The sequence below is a fragment of the Mastacembelus armatus genome, chromosome 21, assembly GCF_900324485.2.
Source record: "Mastacembelus armatus chromosome 21, fMasArm1.2, whole genome shotgun sequence".
In the NCBI taxonomy this organism is placed as follows: domain Eukaryota; kingdom Metazoa; phylum Chordata; class Actinopteri; order Synbranchiformes; family Mastacembelidae; genus Mastacembelus; species Mastacembelus armatus.
The window spans coordinates 9,594,069-9,612,329 of NC_046653.1; the positions used below are offsets into that span (position 1 = coordinate 9,594,069).

The 18,261-nt window shown below is 43.4% G+C and overlaps 2 protein-coding genes across 2 annotated transcripts; both read right to left on the reverse strand.

Moving 5' to 3' along the window:
* Nucleotides 1–4,010: 4,010 nt before the first annotated feature.
* On the reverse strand, nucleotides 4,011–5,894 carry LOC113122901 (olfactory receptor-like protein COR6). The gene is made up of 2 exons (XM_026294563.1): nucleotides 5,376–5,894; nucleotides 4,011–4,427 (listed from the first exon to the last, which is right to left on the reverse strand). The coding sequence occupies exons 1-2, from the start codon at nucleotides 5,892–5,894 to the stop codon at nucleotides 4,011–4,013; spliced, it is 936 nt and encodes a 311-aa protein (XP_026150348.1).
* A 9,746-nt stretch (nucleotides 5,895–15,640) lies between these two features.
* On the reverse strand, nucleotides 15,641–16,582 carry LOC113122902 (olfactory receptor 49-like). The gene has a single exon (XM_026294564.1). The coding sequence runs from the start codon at nucleotides 16,580–16,582 to the stop codon at nucleotides 15,641–15,643; it is 942 nt and encodes a 313-aa protein (XP_026150349.1).
* Nucleotides 16,583–18,261: the final 1,679 nt, after the last annotated feature.

The window sequence follows — 18,261 nt, forward strand, 5'->3', positions numbered from 1 at the left end:
GGCTTTGTGAACAAACACCGGACTCCGCGCTACAGCTGGAGGGATTCCAGCTACTCCGAGCGGATCGTCACAGGGAACTTTCCAGCAAGGCAAAAGGTGGTGGTCTCTGTTTCTACATTAACAGTGGTTGTTGTACCGACGTGACTGTGATCTCCCATTTTTGCTCTCCTGATCTGGAATATTTACTTACTAACTGCAAGCCATTTTATTCTCCGCGTGAGTTCCATTCATTCATCCTCGCTCGTGTTTACATTCCGCCGAGTGGGGACGTGCACGAGGCTCAGCGTGTACTCGCGGACCATATACTGAGTGTGGAACGAAAACATCCGAGCTCCTTAGTTATCGTCCTTGGTGACTTTAATGGAGGAAATCTGAGCAGAGAACTACCAAAATACAAACAGTATATCAAATGCTCAACCAGAGAGGAAAACACGCGTGATCACTGTCACACCACAATAAGCGGAGCATATCCCGCAGTGCCCCGTGCTGCTGTTGGACTATCGGACCACGTCGTGATCCATCTGATTCCCGCGTACAGACAGAGGCTGAAGCTCTCCAAACCTGTGGTAAAAACAACTCGAAAATGGACTAGCCAGGCTGTGGATGAGCTTTGCGCATGTGTGGACTCAATGGACTGGGATGTGTTTAGAGCTACTACAGACGGTCTGGACGAGTACACAGACACTGTGACGTCATCTATACAGTTCTGTGAGGACAGTATTTTACCAACACGAACCAGGGTGAGTTACAACAATGACAAACCCGGGTTCACAGCTACACTCAGACAGCTGAGGCTACAGAAGGAATTGGCATTTAAGTGGGGACAGAGAGAGCTACAAAAGTGCTAAGTACAGGTTTAGCAAGGAGGTGAGAAGAGCTTAATCACTGTACTCTGAAGGACTCCAGCAACAGTTCTCAGCCAACGACTCGGCCTCTGTGTGGAAGGGGCTTAGGCAAATCACCAACTACAAGCCTAAATCCCCCCACTCCACTGATGACCTTCGACTAGCCAACAGCCTGAATGAGTTCTGTTGTCGCTTTGAGGACTCATCAGGCTGCCCTGACACCTACACTCAACCCATCACAACACAGCCACTCACACCCCCTGCCCACACCACCCAGAAGACCCATCATCAAAGCCGCTCTCAACCCCACCACCTCCCCCACATCTCCAGCCCTCTCAATCCTGGAGGAGGATGTAAACAGGATATTCAGGAAACTGAACCCCCGCAAGGCTCCCGGCCCAGACGGTGTCTCCCCCTCCACCCTAAGACACTGTGCTGATGAGCTGACGCCTGTGTTCACAGACATTTTCAACACCTCACTGGAGTCATGTCACGTGCCAGTCTGCTTCAAATTCTCCACCATAGTCCCCGTTCCAAAAAAGCAGAGGATCACTGGTCTCAATGATTACAGACCTGTGGCGTTGACGTCTCAAGTCATGAAATCATTTGAACGACTGGTTCTTCCCTAATTCAAGACCATCACGGCCCCCCTCCTAGACCCCCTGCAGTTTGCCTACAGAGCTAACAGATCTGTAGACGACGCAATCAACTTGGCCCTGCACTACATCCTGGAGCATCTGGACTCCCCAGGAACCTACGCCAGGATCCTGATTGTGGACTTCAGCTCTGTCTTCAATACAATGTGCCCTGCTGTCCTTCAGGACAAGCTGTCCCTGCTGAACGTGCCTGACTCCATCTGTCTGTGGATCACTGACTTCCTAACAGACAGGAGGCAGCACATGAGGCTAGGGAAGAATGTCTCCGACACCTGGACCATCAGCACCGGAACCCCCCAAGGCTGTGTACTTTCCTCTCTGCTCTTCTCCCTGTACACTAACTGCTGTACCTCTGACCACCAGTCTGTCAAGCTGGTTAAGTTTGCGGATGACACCACCCTCATCGGACTCATCTCAGACGGTGATGAGTCTGCCTACTAGAGGGAGGTGGACCGTCTGGAATCCTGGTGCAGCAACAACAACCTGGAGCTGAACGCCTAGAAGACAGTGGAGATGATCATTGACTTTCGGAGAGTCTCAGTTCCACTGACACCCCTCACCCTGACAGACACCCCAATATCCACTGTGGACTCCTTCCACTTCCTGGGCACCACCATCACCCAGGATCTCAAGTGGGAGCCAACCATCAGCTCCCTCATCAAGAAGGCCCAGCAGAGAATGTTCTTACTCCGGCAGCTGAGACCACTCAAGCTGCCAGCCAAGATGATGGTTCAGCTCTACACGGCCATCATCGAATCCATTCTCACCTCCTCCATCACCGTGTGGTACGCTGGGGCCACTGCCAGGGACAAGCACAAACTGCAGCGCATTGTGCGCTCTGCTGAGAAGGTGGTCGGCTGCAACCTCCCATCTATTGATGACCTGTACATCTCCAAAACTCTGCGGCGTGCAGGTAGAATCACAGCTGATCTCTCTCACCCTGGACATAGACTCTTTGTGCCACTTTCCTCAGGCAGGAGGTTACGGTCCACTCGGACCAGAACCTCACGCCATAAAAACAGCTTCTTCCCATCTGCCATCAGACTCATTAACTCCAAATAACACTGCTATACTCTGTCACTTTAGCACAGTCAGCGTACCTTGTTCCTGTCATCCACCTGATGACTTTTGCACTGTTTATCCCACTGAACTACTTAGCCACACTGTGTTGCTCTTCTGTAAATTCATTTTGTAAATAAGAAAAGTATACATACAGTATTTTTTATTTCACTGCACCTTACTTTATTTTATTTTATCTATGCTGCTTATTATATTATTCTATACACTTATTATATGTTATATGTTACTCGTCAGGTCTATGCTCTATGTATGCACCATCTCACCAAAACAAATTCCTTATAATGTGAACCCCTCACTTATTTGGCAATAAACCTGTTTCTGATACTGATACTAATGTTTAAGACTGCTTTATACTTGAGACTGGTAAAAAAAATATTTACCAGAGTGACTGCAGCTTCCCACAAGATAAGCATATCCCGAAGCTGCATTCATATACACCAAAAGTTTGGACACATTTTTACAATTGAATTGAATGTGAAAGGGAATGCATTCATTCCCTTCCTTTAACTCCCTTGCTGTGAGTGTCCAAATATGCCCATAAAACATTTAATGTAGTAACTACAGGTGCACATTGTACTGGAAAATTGAATACTTTGGAAGAAATCAACTATGCTTACTGTAAACCTTTCAACAGATATGTACAGGGTCAATATATTTGCAATTTAATACATATGTAAATTAACATATCTAGTTGTATATACAGAAAATGTAATTTCTAGGAGATAAGGCTTCACAAGGAAAAAATTAAACTAGTAATTTTTCAGATGACCACAATTAATTTCTTTATTCAATTTTATAAAATATTATTCAAAGATGCTTTGACCAAGATGCAAAGATGCTGGCACTACTTCTATTGTTCAGACACTATATGATTATAAACAAAATTTTGCAAATAAATTAGTACATCAGATTTAATGTAGTTATTTCACAATCTAAGAAAGCATTTGTATGTTTTATGCTTTGTGTACATCATCTACACTAGACAAGTAATATCTGCCACTAGAAATAGCAAATCTTTCCTACACATGCTGTTTGTGTGTTGCTTTTTTCCTTATAGAAAAACTCAAAGATATTGTTCAATAAATGCACAGTGCAACAAGAAATAAATGAGCTGTCATACACAAATTTAAAAATACTAAACTCGAAAAACAACTTGATGACCAGGCTATGATTTATGATCATGCACACATTTTGTGAAAGCCGCATATGTTTGAAAACACATTAAATATGATGAAAATAGAGAAATATTGTTAGTTGACCCTCTTAAGATATAACATAATGTTCCCACCACATCAATTTAATTAATTCTGTAAGTCATCCTTTACACTGTACATTGAATGGTACTAATGTATAAATGTCGCAGTCTAAGAATTAGAACAGTTAGTGTTAGATATATCAGGTGTATTTCACAAACCAAAATGTGAACAATTCAGGATGTTAGTCTAAAAACTCTTCTTGTACCACTCACAAAATGTTGAATTCTTTTCCTTATCTGTGTTAGTTGGAAACCATAAATGAGGGGATTGACAATTGGAGGAAAAAGGAGAAATTCCAGTGCCATAAAATTCTGGACACTTTGTGATAAGTCTTTTGAGCCAAGTCGTGTGTAGAACACATCAAACAGCAAAGACACAACAAAAACCGTTAAACTCAATAAATGTGGCAAACATGTCTTCATAAACTTACTCCTATTCTCCTTGGATCTTAGGCATGTTTTGATCATATATATATAAGTCCAAACAACAAAAACAGCATGGCCAAAATAAAAGGTATAATTAAAGTATGCAATAATAATACTTAATATGGAAACAGAGCAAGCTAGATTAAAAATGTAAAAATTAACACAGTAGATCTTTGTCATGATCCGCAGTCTGGACTTCCTGGTTGCTTTTACTTTGGTGGATCATGACGGGAACGGGTTTGGTTGTTTTCAGTTTCTTTGCTTATTGATTGCTGATCTGTGTCACCTGCGGACCTGGCTTAAGTAGCAGGGATCGTGGGGACACAGATCGCCAGATTGTTTGTTTGCATTACTCCCGTGAGGATTCACGCTTCGGCAGTATATGTTTGGTGGTATTGTTTGCTTTGATCGGAGGAATCATCAGCTTACGGCAAGTGACTTTTCATTTCTTTTCGGTGACTGTGTTAGACTCTTCTCGAGAGAGCCGGTTAGCTCCCGGCACTACTGGAGATCGGAGGAATCACCAGTGTGACCAGCGTTCTTCTGTTCTTTTGGTTAAGAGGATACGGCTCGGAGGAGCTAGCTTATGGACCTTGCACTGTAGTATCGGACCCACGGAGAGGAATAGACTCGGCGAGGGGGACGCTTTCTCTCTAGTGGATTACTATCTTACTGTTCGTTGACACTAAACAGGCACCTACTGTGCGCCCCGCTCCGGAGGAGGTTCAGGTGCGAGAACTGTTTCTGTTACTGTGTCTTTCCTTTATTAACCTGGTTCTCTTATCTGTTTCCTGTTTTCCGAGCCTGGAGAGAGCCCGGCCTCTGGCAGGCCACAGAGGGAACCATACACCGTCAGATATTGCTCTGCGGACCTGAGACGGTCATATCACTTCCATCTGCGAGGACCAGCCCGGTTGTACCGGTACTGGCCGTCGGAGAAACCACCACCTGCCGACTCATCTTGGATCATCACTAATCACCATTGGCCTTCAACCACTTTCCACATTTCGTTCATTGTACTGCATTTAATAAACCTTGGTATACTCTGCTTCAGTGTCCTGGGTGCTAGTGTTAGACGGGGTTGTGATCCATACAAATTGATATACAAATCATGACAATCTTTGGTATGTGTGAGCCACATAACTTTGTTGATGTTATAGAGGACACGAACAACAGAAAAAAGGGCATAACCCAAGCAAAAAACACAAACACACAAATCCTTTGTTTAGTCATCACAGAGTGGTACAGCAGTGGTTGACATATAGCCACATATCTATCATATGCCATTAGAGCTAGCAGAGAGAAATCAGCACCAGCTGAAGAGTATAACACAAAAGCCTGCAGAAAACATCCAGCATAAGATATGACATGAGTGGGAGACAGAAGATCAATCAGGAATTTAGGATAAAATCCAGATGTCCCATAAAGTCCATTGATGCACAGATTACAGAGGAAGATGTACATGGGTTCATGAAGACTTTTGTCCACAATGATTGTCACAATAACAGTCACATTCACCAGCCAAATCACACAGTAACACAGTAAAGTGAGAGCAAAAAGGGGGACCCTGTAGTTTGCTGTACCATTTAACCCTGACAGAGTAAACGTTGTAATAACTGATACATTATCCATCATAAATTCACTGAAGTATTTCTCATTATGAATTGTATTTTCAACACCTAATGTGTTGGAGGAAGAATTTAAATGGGCTTCCTGTGTGTTATGATCTAGCACTTGTTTATGTTACCTCATGGCAGTGACACTCAGTTATATTGGGATTTGAAACCCAATTGGAGATGTGGCAGTTACTTTCACTAAAAAGCAGTCAACATAAATATATTAATGTATAAGACTTTCTTTTATTATAAACTTTATTACAAGTTAAAACAACTGCTAAGCACTCTGAATCCATGCAACAAAGTCTGATTTGAGCCAGACAATCAGACAGGTTGGTGAACTCACCCATCTCATCTGTAGTCATCTGTTATTCTACAGGAGAGCTGTATGCTTGTATTTCAGTGAGTACAATAAGTCAAAGTTGAGCCAGAATGATGATGAGCATTGGTGGTTTAAAAGTAGGAGAAGTAGATGGTTGTGCATTAGGACTTGCAGTAGGTCAATGCCACTTTCATTCATGTGGAGGAGGTGGAGCTGGTGGGAAGCTTCAGATACTTTGTTGTCCACCTGGACAACACACTGGACTGGACATGTAATACAGAGGTCATCTACAACAAGAATGCACACAACCTTTCTGAGAAGGCTCACGAGCATTAGTGCATGCAGAAAGCTGTTGCGAGAGAGTCTACCACGTGTTTAGAGACTTTTATTTGATTTGCATGTACTTTGCATAATTCAGGGTTTCAACTTCACAGAACCTTCCCTGTCCTCCACCTGTAGTTTCTTGGTCTGGTTTTTCCTTGACTCAGTTTTCCCACTCTTGCTGTCAGTTCCACCCGTAGCCACCTGTTCTCTTCAAAGCCCGGCTGTGGCCCACCTTTAGTAGGGGTCCTTAGGCAAGATCTCATTAATCCTGCCTATAAAGGGAACTAGGGATGCAAAGGAGACTATCAGTCCACATTAAATGAGAAGCATAAATCACCCAACACTTCAATATAGTATAGTGAAGCAGATGCTGCTGTGGCAGCTGGTGATTGACGAACTAAGCATTACAACCACAGCAAAAGAAGATCTGAAAAAAACTGCTGCAAAAACATGCAGCAGCTTTGCGCCACCGACGTATGCAATTATATGTGCACTGAAGTTGTGCACAACCAACAGCTGCAGTTGCACCACAGTTGGATAACAGTACTTAATATTGGCACTAATGAGGGAGCTACAAAAGTTGATTGTATTTTTTTTTTCTGTCAGAGGAAAACAAGATCTTTCACTGCCAGCTTGAAAATATTAAGACACTTTGTTTTTAAACATTCATATTGTTATTTATTCCAATGAACTGAAACTCATTTCTTTCACCTGTGTAAAAAAGTGAATTGGGTAGAAATCCACTAATTCAGAATGAAAAGAAAATTGTCTACACCCACCCGTGGTGGGTGTAGACAATTCCCAAAAAACAGAACCAGCCTGTTTTTCAGGTAGTTCAAAGGACCAAGCCCAGAGGGCTGAACCCAATTCACAGAATCTAGGGTTACAATATGTAACCAATGTTCTGTTTCACTGGAGCGCAGCCATCTGGGTTATCACTATGGGTCAAAGCAATATCCAGAAATTCTCCACACCTCACTGGGCCCAACAAACCAGGGGGAAAAACCAGTGCATTACAGCCTAACCCAAATGTCCCACAAATAAAAAACAAAGGAACACGAGGAGGCCTTTTTAGTTCTTGTGTTAATGGTGTTCTTCTGTGTTAATGGTGCTAAAAACATAATTCATCTCTGGGAGTAAGTGGATGAAAAAATTAAAACCAGAGGGAGCAGACAGGTGGAAGAAGAGTGTTTACACAGCATGGAATAGGTGGTCAAATGGTCACTTCAATACATTAGGCTAAAGAATGCACAGTATTTGGTTTTTAGGGGTTTAGTGTTTTATTGGTGTAGTGTTTTAGGGTTTTAGAGGCCTGTAAAAAACTGCCAACAGTTTGTTTAGTGGTGGTAGAGGCCTGAAGGTAGAAGACACCTGAACAAACATTTGGGGTCTTTTTCCAATAGGAGTCCACCCCTTTTTGTCAACCTATATCACCCTTAATCTGTAACAGATCGACAGAGAATTCTATAGACTTCTCTCCGGGTGCCCGTGATTAAACCTGAGATGATTCATCACACTTGTGTTTGTTTCTGAGAATTAGCAACTCTCAATCTTAAAGAAATTTCCTTGACAAGAGACACCCTTTGTGCAGCCACATTGAAAATTTGGCCCATTTCAAAGCATATGAAGTAGTACAAGACTTGCAAACACCTTGGATAGTGGCTACAACTCTAAAGGATAAAAACCCAAGCTCTCTAATGCTCCCTCTCAGTGGGCAGACCCACAAGGGCTGTTCTAATACAAGGGGCGCTCCTCAGCAGATGCTGCACGACCATGACACTCATGCAGAGGTGCATGCAGAGAAAAACACAGTCCACATTGTGCATTGCCTCATGGTGCAAAGCAGTCCGCTGTTGCCTGCTCAGACCTGTCCTGCCTGAACAACTAAGTTGTGATGGACTCCGGCGAGACATGATGTCCATGGCTGCACATAGTTTCTCATGGATGCGCACCACTTTGATTGAGAGGAGATGTGCATGACGAGCACTGTGAGACATGATGACTACACTTCAGCCTGGCTGTTGATATATGCCACTGCTGTTGTGTTATTCATGTGAATCAGGACACGACAGTTCCTCAACGACGGTGCAAAGTGCTAAACCACTTTCACTACTCTGAGCTCGGAAAATGGCCACTATCAACATGTGCCCTGTTGTGGCCAAGCTGCAGATTGGCCGTCACGAGCACGGTGGTGGGAGTGCTGACAATTTGTGGGGGATACATGTGAAAACACAGTCACACATACTTTATGAGCAGCATTGGTCGGATGTACTTGAGAGGAGAAATGGCCCTCAGGGGGAAGATAATATTTTTATTAGCAAGAGCAACTGAACATTTCTCACAGCACACAGAAATACATGCAAACCCTGTGCCCTGTCAGAACTTAATTGCAACAACAACCATGGCTGCCTTAATGAGTGGCAGGGATCAGCTATACTAGTGAGGAAAATGTGCTTCAGCTCTTCTTTAGTTTGCAGCACCTGAGAATGGGGACCAAACAGGCCATTGCTACCAGCAGGTCCCTCCTCACTGGCTCTGGAATTAGAGAGTGGTGCAACCAGATGTTTGTGTGGGCCACAGTCTGGCAAACAGTGATGTGGGCTGGACCCCCAGTAATAGTGGCGCAGAGAGCCTTGGTGGCACCCGTCATCTTGTTTATCTCCTCAGCACAGTTAGGAGGCAGGTGGAGAATCAGCTGACAGTGTCAAGTGGGAGTGGTCTCAAAGCTGCGGCCTTTGCAGCTGCATCAGCTTTACTGTTGCCCCTGGAAACAGAGTTATCACCCTTAGTGTGAGCTGCACATTTGCAGACAGCTATTTGTTTAGGTAACAGCAAAGCATCAAGAGGATCTGCAACTTTATTGTTGAGTAGCAGTGAATGATACAACCTGAAAACACGATATGTGGTAAAGACCAGAAACTGCACAGTGCGCTGCCAGTCACATCCAGATTGCATCTGGGGTGGGGACAGAAAATCCCACCGTGAAACCAACCTGGGGCAACACCTCCCACACAAAGGTTCCGCCTTACCTTATTAAATCCAGAACAGTACCGAAATCACACAGTAATATGTCTTCAAAATATAAATGGTAGTACCAAAATAAGGTGTACATTTAAATATGGTAATTACATATTTGATGGCTGACCCAAGGAGTGGTAAGTCAGAGTCTGTGGTGGCCTCCTTGTCCATGCTGATCTCCTGAGCGTTGTCTCCTGTGATGCAGCATGTCCCGCTTGTTCTGACCCCATTTCAGGTCAGAGTGGTTCAGTGTCTCTTTCATGTTCCATCTGTTCTCTTTTTTCATTGTCATTTTCTGGGTTATGGACAGGTCCACTTTCACTTGGATCTTGATCCACAACTAAAGTGCCTCTGTTTGTGATGTCCGGGGGTAAATGTCTCATTTCTTCTCTTGGCATACACACTCCTGAGGGTGTTGGTTGAGCTTGAGTGACTTCATTTCTCTGTGGCCTAGCTATTGTTGGGACTCTAAGCCAGCAGCATGTTATACTCTCAGAGTCTGATGTGTCACTGCTGTCTCTGTTACTTAAGCTGGTTCTGCCAGCTTTGACTCTGCCCATAGTCACCTGTGACCTGTGGCATTTAATTTTGCAATGCTCATGGTATACGTCAGGGGATTATTGTCTGTGTAAACTGTGAAGTCTGGTGCATAAAACAGATAATCCCTGAACTTCTCTCATATGGCCCATTTAAGAGCCAAAAACTCCAACTTGCTGGAATGCAGGAAATAGTTCTTTTCAGCTGGGCTCAGATGTCGTGAGCCGTATGCAACAAGGCTTTTTTTTCCTCTCATCTCCATCCGGATATTTTTGAGCAAAGGCTGCGTGTTTATTCTGGATGTGTCTTGCAACATTTGACATTTGTTGTTTGCTATTCTGTTGACTTCTGTTGTTTGGGGCAAGTCTCATCACATATTAAGCATACTGGTAAACCAGTCTCGTCAGCAGTGAAAGCAAATTAATCTGCCCACGTAGCATTGAACGTTCTGTTTTCTTCAGATATTTTTCTTTTCTTGGAATTCTCCATAGTTGGCTTACCTGGGGTCGAAAAATTATAGAAATCACGCGCAGGCAGCTGTTGCACATTGGCGGTTGTGACGAATATTAAGAGCGACAACAATTTTTTATCATGTTTTATGTAGATTTTACAAGATCACCATAATTTTCAAACTTGTAATTACATTTTAAAAACTAACTAAACTAAAATACATTTTAATTAAATACTCGTTTATTTTCCAAGGCCATAGGGAGCCGCAGCAGAGGGATAAAAGAGCAGCGGGTTGCCGACCCCTGCCATAGCTCTACCAATAAGCTGTATGAGTTTGTAGTTCCCCCCATTGTCTTTAATGAACTCATAAATGTCGTTGAAGCCTACTATGGGTCTTTCAATCTTGAGGCGACTAACTAGAAAGGGAACACGTATAGATTGGGCTGGATCATTGTTACTCTCTAGGTTGACTACTACCTCTACCCACCCATCATAAGTCATTGAGTCCCCTGTGACAGCTTTCACATCGAGATCATCATCCATTAGTTCAAGGCCTTATCTGTTGGTAAGTATCTGTCTAGCCATGCATGCTCTACAATGCTAACCCCAGCCCCTGTGTCTAACACTACTGTTCCAGGATAACCAGCCATCATACACTTGAGGAGGGATTGGTGACCAACCTTTGGGGCGAAGATACCTGCCTGTCCCAGCTTCATCAAGCACTGGACCTTGGCTACAATGTGTTATGGCTCTGTCTATGATGCTTTCAAGTCTCTTAAGCAACGGCAAACCCTGTTCCTCCTGTCCCAGGATTGCCTGACATGTCAAGTAAGTTGTCAGATACTCAACACAGCTTTCTTCATCATCCTGATTTAACTGTGTAGAGTCAAGTCCTTGGACGTCTCCTAAACTGGTTGCAATCAGTTAAGCTTCTTTGGTTGTTAGCTGGTGTAGCTTCTGTCCAAACTACCACTTTCCTCTCGACGACCGACACCCTGCTGGTCTCTGACGCTTGGGTTCGCAGTGTTGCACTTTGTAGGCTGGTGCACCCTCTTCACTGGTCACTGGCCTCTCTGCTGCATGCTGGGTCACCCCTAGCTCAGGAAACATGCAGGTCTTGTGGTCCCGGTGTTCAATATCACTGAATCGGCAGTAGCTCATCGACGATGGCGTGCTGATCCCGGACGAGCCCCCACGATCTGTTACGGGCCCCAAGTGCCGGGGCTGCGAAGCAGTGAATGATACAACCTGAAAACACGATATGTGGTAAAGACCAGAAACTGCAAGTTGCGCTGCCATTCACATCCAGATTGCATCTGTTATTGAAACATTCTTAACATAAAGACACTTAAGTACTTCACTGAAACCCTAACGACAATGTACAATGCATATAAATCACCAGAAAAATAGATTAAGTCCATAAAATCGAACTTTCCGAGTTCTCGCGATGTTCCAGGTACGAAACCCCTCGAGACTTCATAGACGCAGGAAACCTCAGTTTTACTGAAAGCCTTGACGACTAAACTCGCAAACTATTAGCGATAACGATCAAGTTAATATAGAAAATAGTATGCCATACTCGTAAAGAATTAGATCAGAATTTTCTAATATTGTCTATGGGACGTTTCATCATTTACTGACCTGAAAACACGATATGTGGTAAAGACCAGTGTAGGAACAGGCATCCAAATCCTCTTTTCCGCATGTTCGTTTAATCGATGAGACTGGAGAAAATATTCTTGGTCCAATTGATTATATTTATTAAACATTCGCTGAATAAAACATTACAGAGCTCTGAGTCCCTATCACTGTCCCTATCACCAACAGCATTCTTTGTCAGTTCACGAAGTCTGACTCCTAACTGTCCCTGACCCAGTATTCTATACATTAAGATTGGAATGTAGGGTCCCAGGTTTCTCCTTTGTTGATTGGTCGATGTTGAGGAATGTCCCAACTGCACGTTTAAATATTGTAATTACCAATTATAAAATAATAAATCAACTACAACAATGTGGTGACATTTTTAGGTGTACCATGTTATCATGATGAAGAATAGGTTTCCCATCAGATTTTAAAAAGTTCCTGTGATGCCAAAGCGTACCATAGTCATGTGTTATACCAAACACATATCTAGAATCTACCCAAATCGTCACAGATTTATCGTCTGCCAATTTACATGCTACTGTGAGAGCCACTAACTCAGCGGCCTGAGCTGAGCAGTGTGGTGGTAACGGACCAGACATCAAAACAGCATGTTCAGAGCAGACAGCATAACCAACATGAGCAGTACCAGTGTCAGAATCTTTTAAAGCTGAACCATCTGTAAACAGAATGACGTCAGGATTGGTTAGTGGGGTCTCTTTGAGGTCGGGTCGTGGTGAGCAGTCTTGTTGGACGGAAGCAACACAGTTGTGAGGCTCTCCATCATCAGGAGTTGGAAGGAGAGTTGCAGGATTCAAAACAGTACAACATAATGTACGTAACGTTTCACTGTGATGTTAGGCATGTCAAGAAGAACAGTGTTGTATCTTAGCCACCTGGCAGTGGACAGGTGAGAGGTTTTCTGTTCTAACACGATCAGTGAAACGGCATGTGGAACCAACAGAGCGAGATCAGAATATCCCACAACGTCAACGTCTACGTCTGCAGGGTCTGTATGTAGATTTTAGTGTTTTCATGACTGGGTCACAGTTCTTGATATGGCCTACATTATATTTATGTTTTGCCCATAGTGTATCCGGCACTGTCTGCAGTGCAGGAGTCGAGTCAAACTCAGTATCAGACATTAGTGTGTGACAAGATGTGTGTCTGTGAGATTCAGGTACCAAAGCAACTGTGCGTGTGGTGTGCACAACAGAAGTATAAACTGTAAGCTTTCATTGAAAATGAATACTTCACATCAGGATCTGTAACAGTTCTCCAATCATGTACAGATAGACGTCTAACAAAAGGGCCCAAATCTCTCCACTCAGCAAGCTTAGATTTGGATAGAGAGATGTGTGACAGTTTGAGTAGGTGTGGTGGCCGTGAAGACCCTGGTGGGAACTCTGTTTGCTGCCACTGCGGCGGTGGCGGTGGCTCTGGCTCTGGGAACTCTGGTTGCTGCTGCTGCGGCGGTGGCTCTGGACACTCCCGTAGATGCCGCTGCGACTGCGGCGGTGGCTCTGATCTCTCTGGCGGCTGGAGAAACTGAGGTGGACCTGGAAACGCTAGCCCGTCTGGTGGTTCGGGCCACTCTGGAAACTCTGGCGACCCGGGCCACTCTGGCGGATCTGGCCAGTCTGGCGGTTCGGGCCACTCTGGAACCGGTGGCTCTGACAGCTCAGAAACCTCTGGTGGCAGCTGCTGCGGCTCACTAGGACCCTCTGGTGGCAGCTGCTGCGGCTCAGGAACCTCTGGTGGCAGCTGCTGCGGCTCAGGACCCTCTGGTGGCAGCTGCTGCGGCTCCTGCTGCTGCTGCGGTTCGGGCTGCTGCAGTGGAACCTCAGCGGGGACGGCGACATTGGCGCACTGAGGCTCTGGCTTGTGCCTCTTAGGGCGGTGGTGATGCCAGCGTAGAGGCATCTGGGTTAGAGGTTCAGGTGGCTGGGCAGCAGCGAGGAGGGACTCGGGCTGGGCAGCAGTGAGGAGAGACTCGGGCTGGGCAGCAGCTATGGGAGCCAAATCCCAGGGAGCCAGGGGCTTTGCTCAAATGGGAAGAGAGAGATGGGTGGTAGCCTAAAGGGGGAGTAGCCTGTGGAGGAAGATTGCAGATAACTATGTGTATATTCAACCCAGGATAAGTGAGAACTCCACATGATAGTTAACTCTTATTAAGATGAATTTTATAGAATGACTGAATTTTAAGATGTGGTCTCCGCAGTGATGGCTGAACCACAAGCTAGCACTAGATTGTTTGTAGTCTCAACAGGGGCAGCCAAACCACAGCCAGTAGCAAGATTGTGCATTGACTCAGTGGGGACGAACAAACCACAGGCAGGAGCAGAATCATAAGTGTCCACCCTGGGCCGCAGGCTGCATTGGCCTGGACAGTCTGCTCTGGGCTGCAGGCTGCATCGGGAAACACAACTAAACAGTTTTTCCACATAAGATGTAGTGGGTACATCATTTCTGGCTAAATTACTTTAAAGCATTCATTCACGCTCCTTACCCAAGTGCTGTGAGTGCCCAAACATACCCATAAAAAAATTTAATAATCTTTAAAAATGTAGTAACTACAGGTGCACATTGCACATTGTACTGCAAGATTCAATACTGAGGCAAAAAACATGCCAAATGTGAACATTTTACATTTTTATTCGGTATCAGTTTATTTGCAACTTAATAAATGTCTAAATTAACAATATATCCTCAATAATATAAATTACACTGCAGTCACAATTTTCTTCTTGTATTTCCAGTTGCACATTAGTTGTGTATGTACAGTGAATGTAATTTCTAGGAGATAAGGTTATACAAGGAAATAAACTAGCAATAGTTGCTTTTTGGTTTTTTTTGTTCAGGTTTATCAATCATCAGTCAAAGGTGCTTTCTGTGTCACGTTCACTATTGTTCAGACACTATAAGACTATAACAAGAATATTCTACAAGTCAAATAAATAACTACCTTCAGAGTTTCATGCTGCTATTTCTGTATCTAAGAAAGCATTTGAATTGTTTGTGCTGTGTGTAAATCATCTAAACTAGATAATATCTGCTCCAAAAATAACAGCCATTCTTTTCTACAAATGCTGTTTGTGTGTGTTGCCTTTTTTCCTTGTAGAATAACTGACAGAGAGATATTGTTAAATAAATGCACAGCTCAGCAAGAAATAAATGACTTGTGATACACAAATTTAAAAATCCTAAAACCTTATATGTGAAAGGGGTATAATTTATGATCATGCACAGATTTAGTGAAAGTCACATATGTTTGAAAATACATTATTTACATTAACTTTACATCCATTTACATATGATGCAAATGGAGAAACATTAAAAACACAACAGATAAAACTGGTTAGTTGACCAGCACCTTGAATGGTGCTTATGTATAAATTTCACACAGTCTAATAATTAACAGTAGTGTTAGATCTATTATATGTTTTTCACAAATCACAAATATAAACAATTCAGGATGTTAGTCTAAAAACTCTTCTTGTACTCCTCACAAAATGTTGAATTCTTTTCCTTATCTGTGTTAGTTGGAAACCATAAATGATGGGATTCACAATTGGAGGAAAAAGGAGAAATTCCATTGCCATAAAATTCTGGACACTTTGTGGTAAGTCCTTTGAGCCAAATCGCATGTAGAACACATCAAACAGCAAAGATACAACAAAAACTGTTAAAGTCAATAAATGTGGCAAACATGTCTTCATAAACTTACTCCTATTCTCCTTGGATCTTAGGCATGTTTTGATCATATATATATAAGTCCAAACAACAAAAACGGCATGGCCAAAATAAAAGGTAAAATTAAAATATGGAATAATAATACTTAATATGGAAACAGAGCAAGCTAGATTAAAAATGTAAAAATTAACACAGTAGATCTTTGGTATGTGTGAGCCACATAATCTCATTGTTGATGTTATAGAGGACACGAACAACAGAAAAAAGGGCATAAGCCAAGCAAAAAAAACAAACACACAAATCCTTTGTTTAGTCATCACAGAGTGGTACAGCAGAGGTTGACATATAGCCACATATCTATCATATGCCATTAGAGCTAGCAGAGAGAAATCAGCACCAGCTGAAGAGTATAACACAAAAGCCTGCAGAAAACATCCAGCATAAGATATGACATGAGTGGGAGACAGAAGATCAATCAGGAATTTAGGATAAAATCCAGATGTCCCATAAAGTCCATTGATGCACAGATTACAGAGGAAGATGTACATGGGTTCATGAAGACTTTTGTCCACAATGATTGTCACAATAACAGTCACATTCACCAGCCAAATCACACAGTAACACAGTAAAGTGAGAGCAAAAAGGGGGACCCTGTAGTTTGCTGTACCATTTAACCCTGACAGAGTAAACGTTGTAATAACTGATACATTATCCATCATAAATTCACTGAAGTATTTCTCATTATGAATTGTATTTTCAACACCTAATGTGTTGGAGGAAGAATTTAAATGGGCTTCCTGTGTGTGATGATCTAGCACTTGTTTATGTTACCTCATGGCAGTGACACTCAGTTATATTGGGATTTGAAACCCAATCGGGGATGTGGCAGTTGCTTTCACTAAAAAGCAGTCAACATAAATATATTAATGTATAAGACTTTCTTTTATTATAAACTTTATTACAAGTTAAAACAACTGCTAAGCACTCTGAATCCATGCAACAAAGTCTGATTTGAGCCAGACAATCAGACAGGTTGGTGAACTCACCCATCTCATCTGTAGTCATCTGTTATTCTACAGGAGAGCTGTATGCTTGTATTTCAGTGAGTACAATAAGTCAAAGTTGAGCCAGAATGATGATGAGCCTTGGTGGTTTAAAAGTAGGAAAAGCAGATGGTTGTGCATTAGGACTTGCAGTAGGTCAATGCCACTTTCATTCATGTGGAGGAGGTGGAGCTGGTGGGGAGCTTCAGATACTTTGTTGTCCACCTGGACAACACACTGGACTGGACATGTAATACAGAGGCCATCTACAACAAGAATGCACACAACCTTTCTGAGAAGGCTCAGGTGCATTAGTGCATGCAGAAAGCTGTTGCCAGAGAGTCTGTGTTACAAACCAATAAGGTCTAGGGGAAGTTTTAGGGAGTAACATACATGCCAGATGTAGGAAGGCAAACAGATATTTATTTACAGGACGAAAAGAACCTACGATTCTTACAATACAGAACGGGAAATGGGTTGACTCTGGAGTAAAAACATACTCTAACAACAATGAATAATAAAAAAGAAAAAGCCAGAAACAAACCAAAACCTCCAGGTCTATGCAAATACAGTCAACATAAGAAGTAACAAAAAGAGAGCTAGGTGGCTGACTGGACTGACCTGCTATACAGCAGTAAAGGCGCTGAGCAATGTTACAAAACACAGAGGTAGCAAAACCCACACAGTAGTAGCAACGCAAAACCACCACGCGGTGTACAAACCTAGCAAATCTAACACACAGAAGTCTGAGGAAGAGTCACAACACCAAAAGTGATCTGACCACGGGCAAGGCACAGCTCACCCCAAGCAGTGGACACACCGGGCTCTAAATACGTGATGTGCTGAGGTGTGGATAGTTGATTGGTGGAAGGCTGGAGCGGTAGGCCAATCAGGCGAAGAGGCGCGTCCACGGTTGGTCTTCTTTCAGCTGCTGATATGCGACTCCGTCGGCCAATGACAATCCAAAACAGCTCCACCAAACGGTCGGAGGTTGTTTTTCGGAATCCCAATCACCCTCCCCGTGGCGCACTCAAACAGAACACAAGAAAACAACAGTACAACGAAGGGGGCGAGGAACAAGCAGGCCGGTGGCCGTAACAGTCTGCCACAGATCTTAATATTTTTTCATGTTTAGAGACTTTTATTTGATTTGCATGTACTTTGCATTATTCAGTGTTTCAACTTCACAGAACCTTCCCTGTCTCCATCTATAGTTTCTTGGTCTGGTTTTTCCTTGACTCAGTTTTCCCACTCTTGCTGTCAGTTCCACCCGTAGCCACCTGTTTTCTTCAAAGCCCGGCTGTGGCCCACCTTTAGTAGGGGTCCTTAGGCAAGATCTCATTAAACCTGCCTAT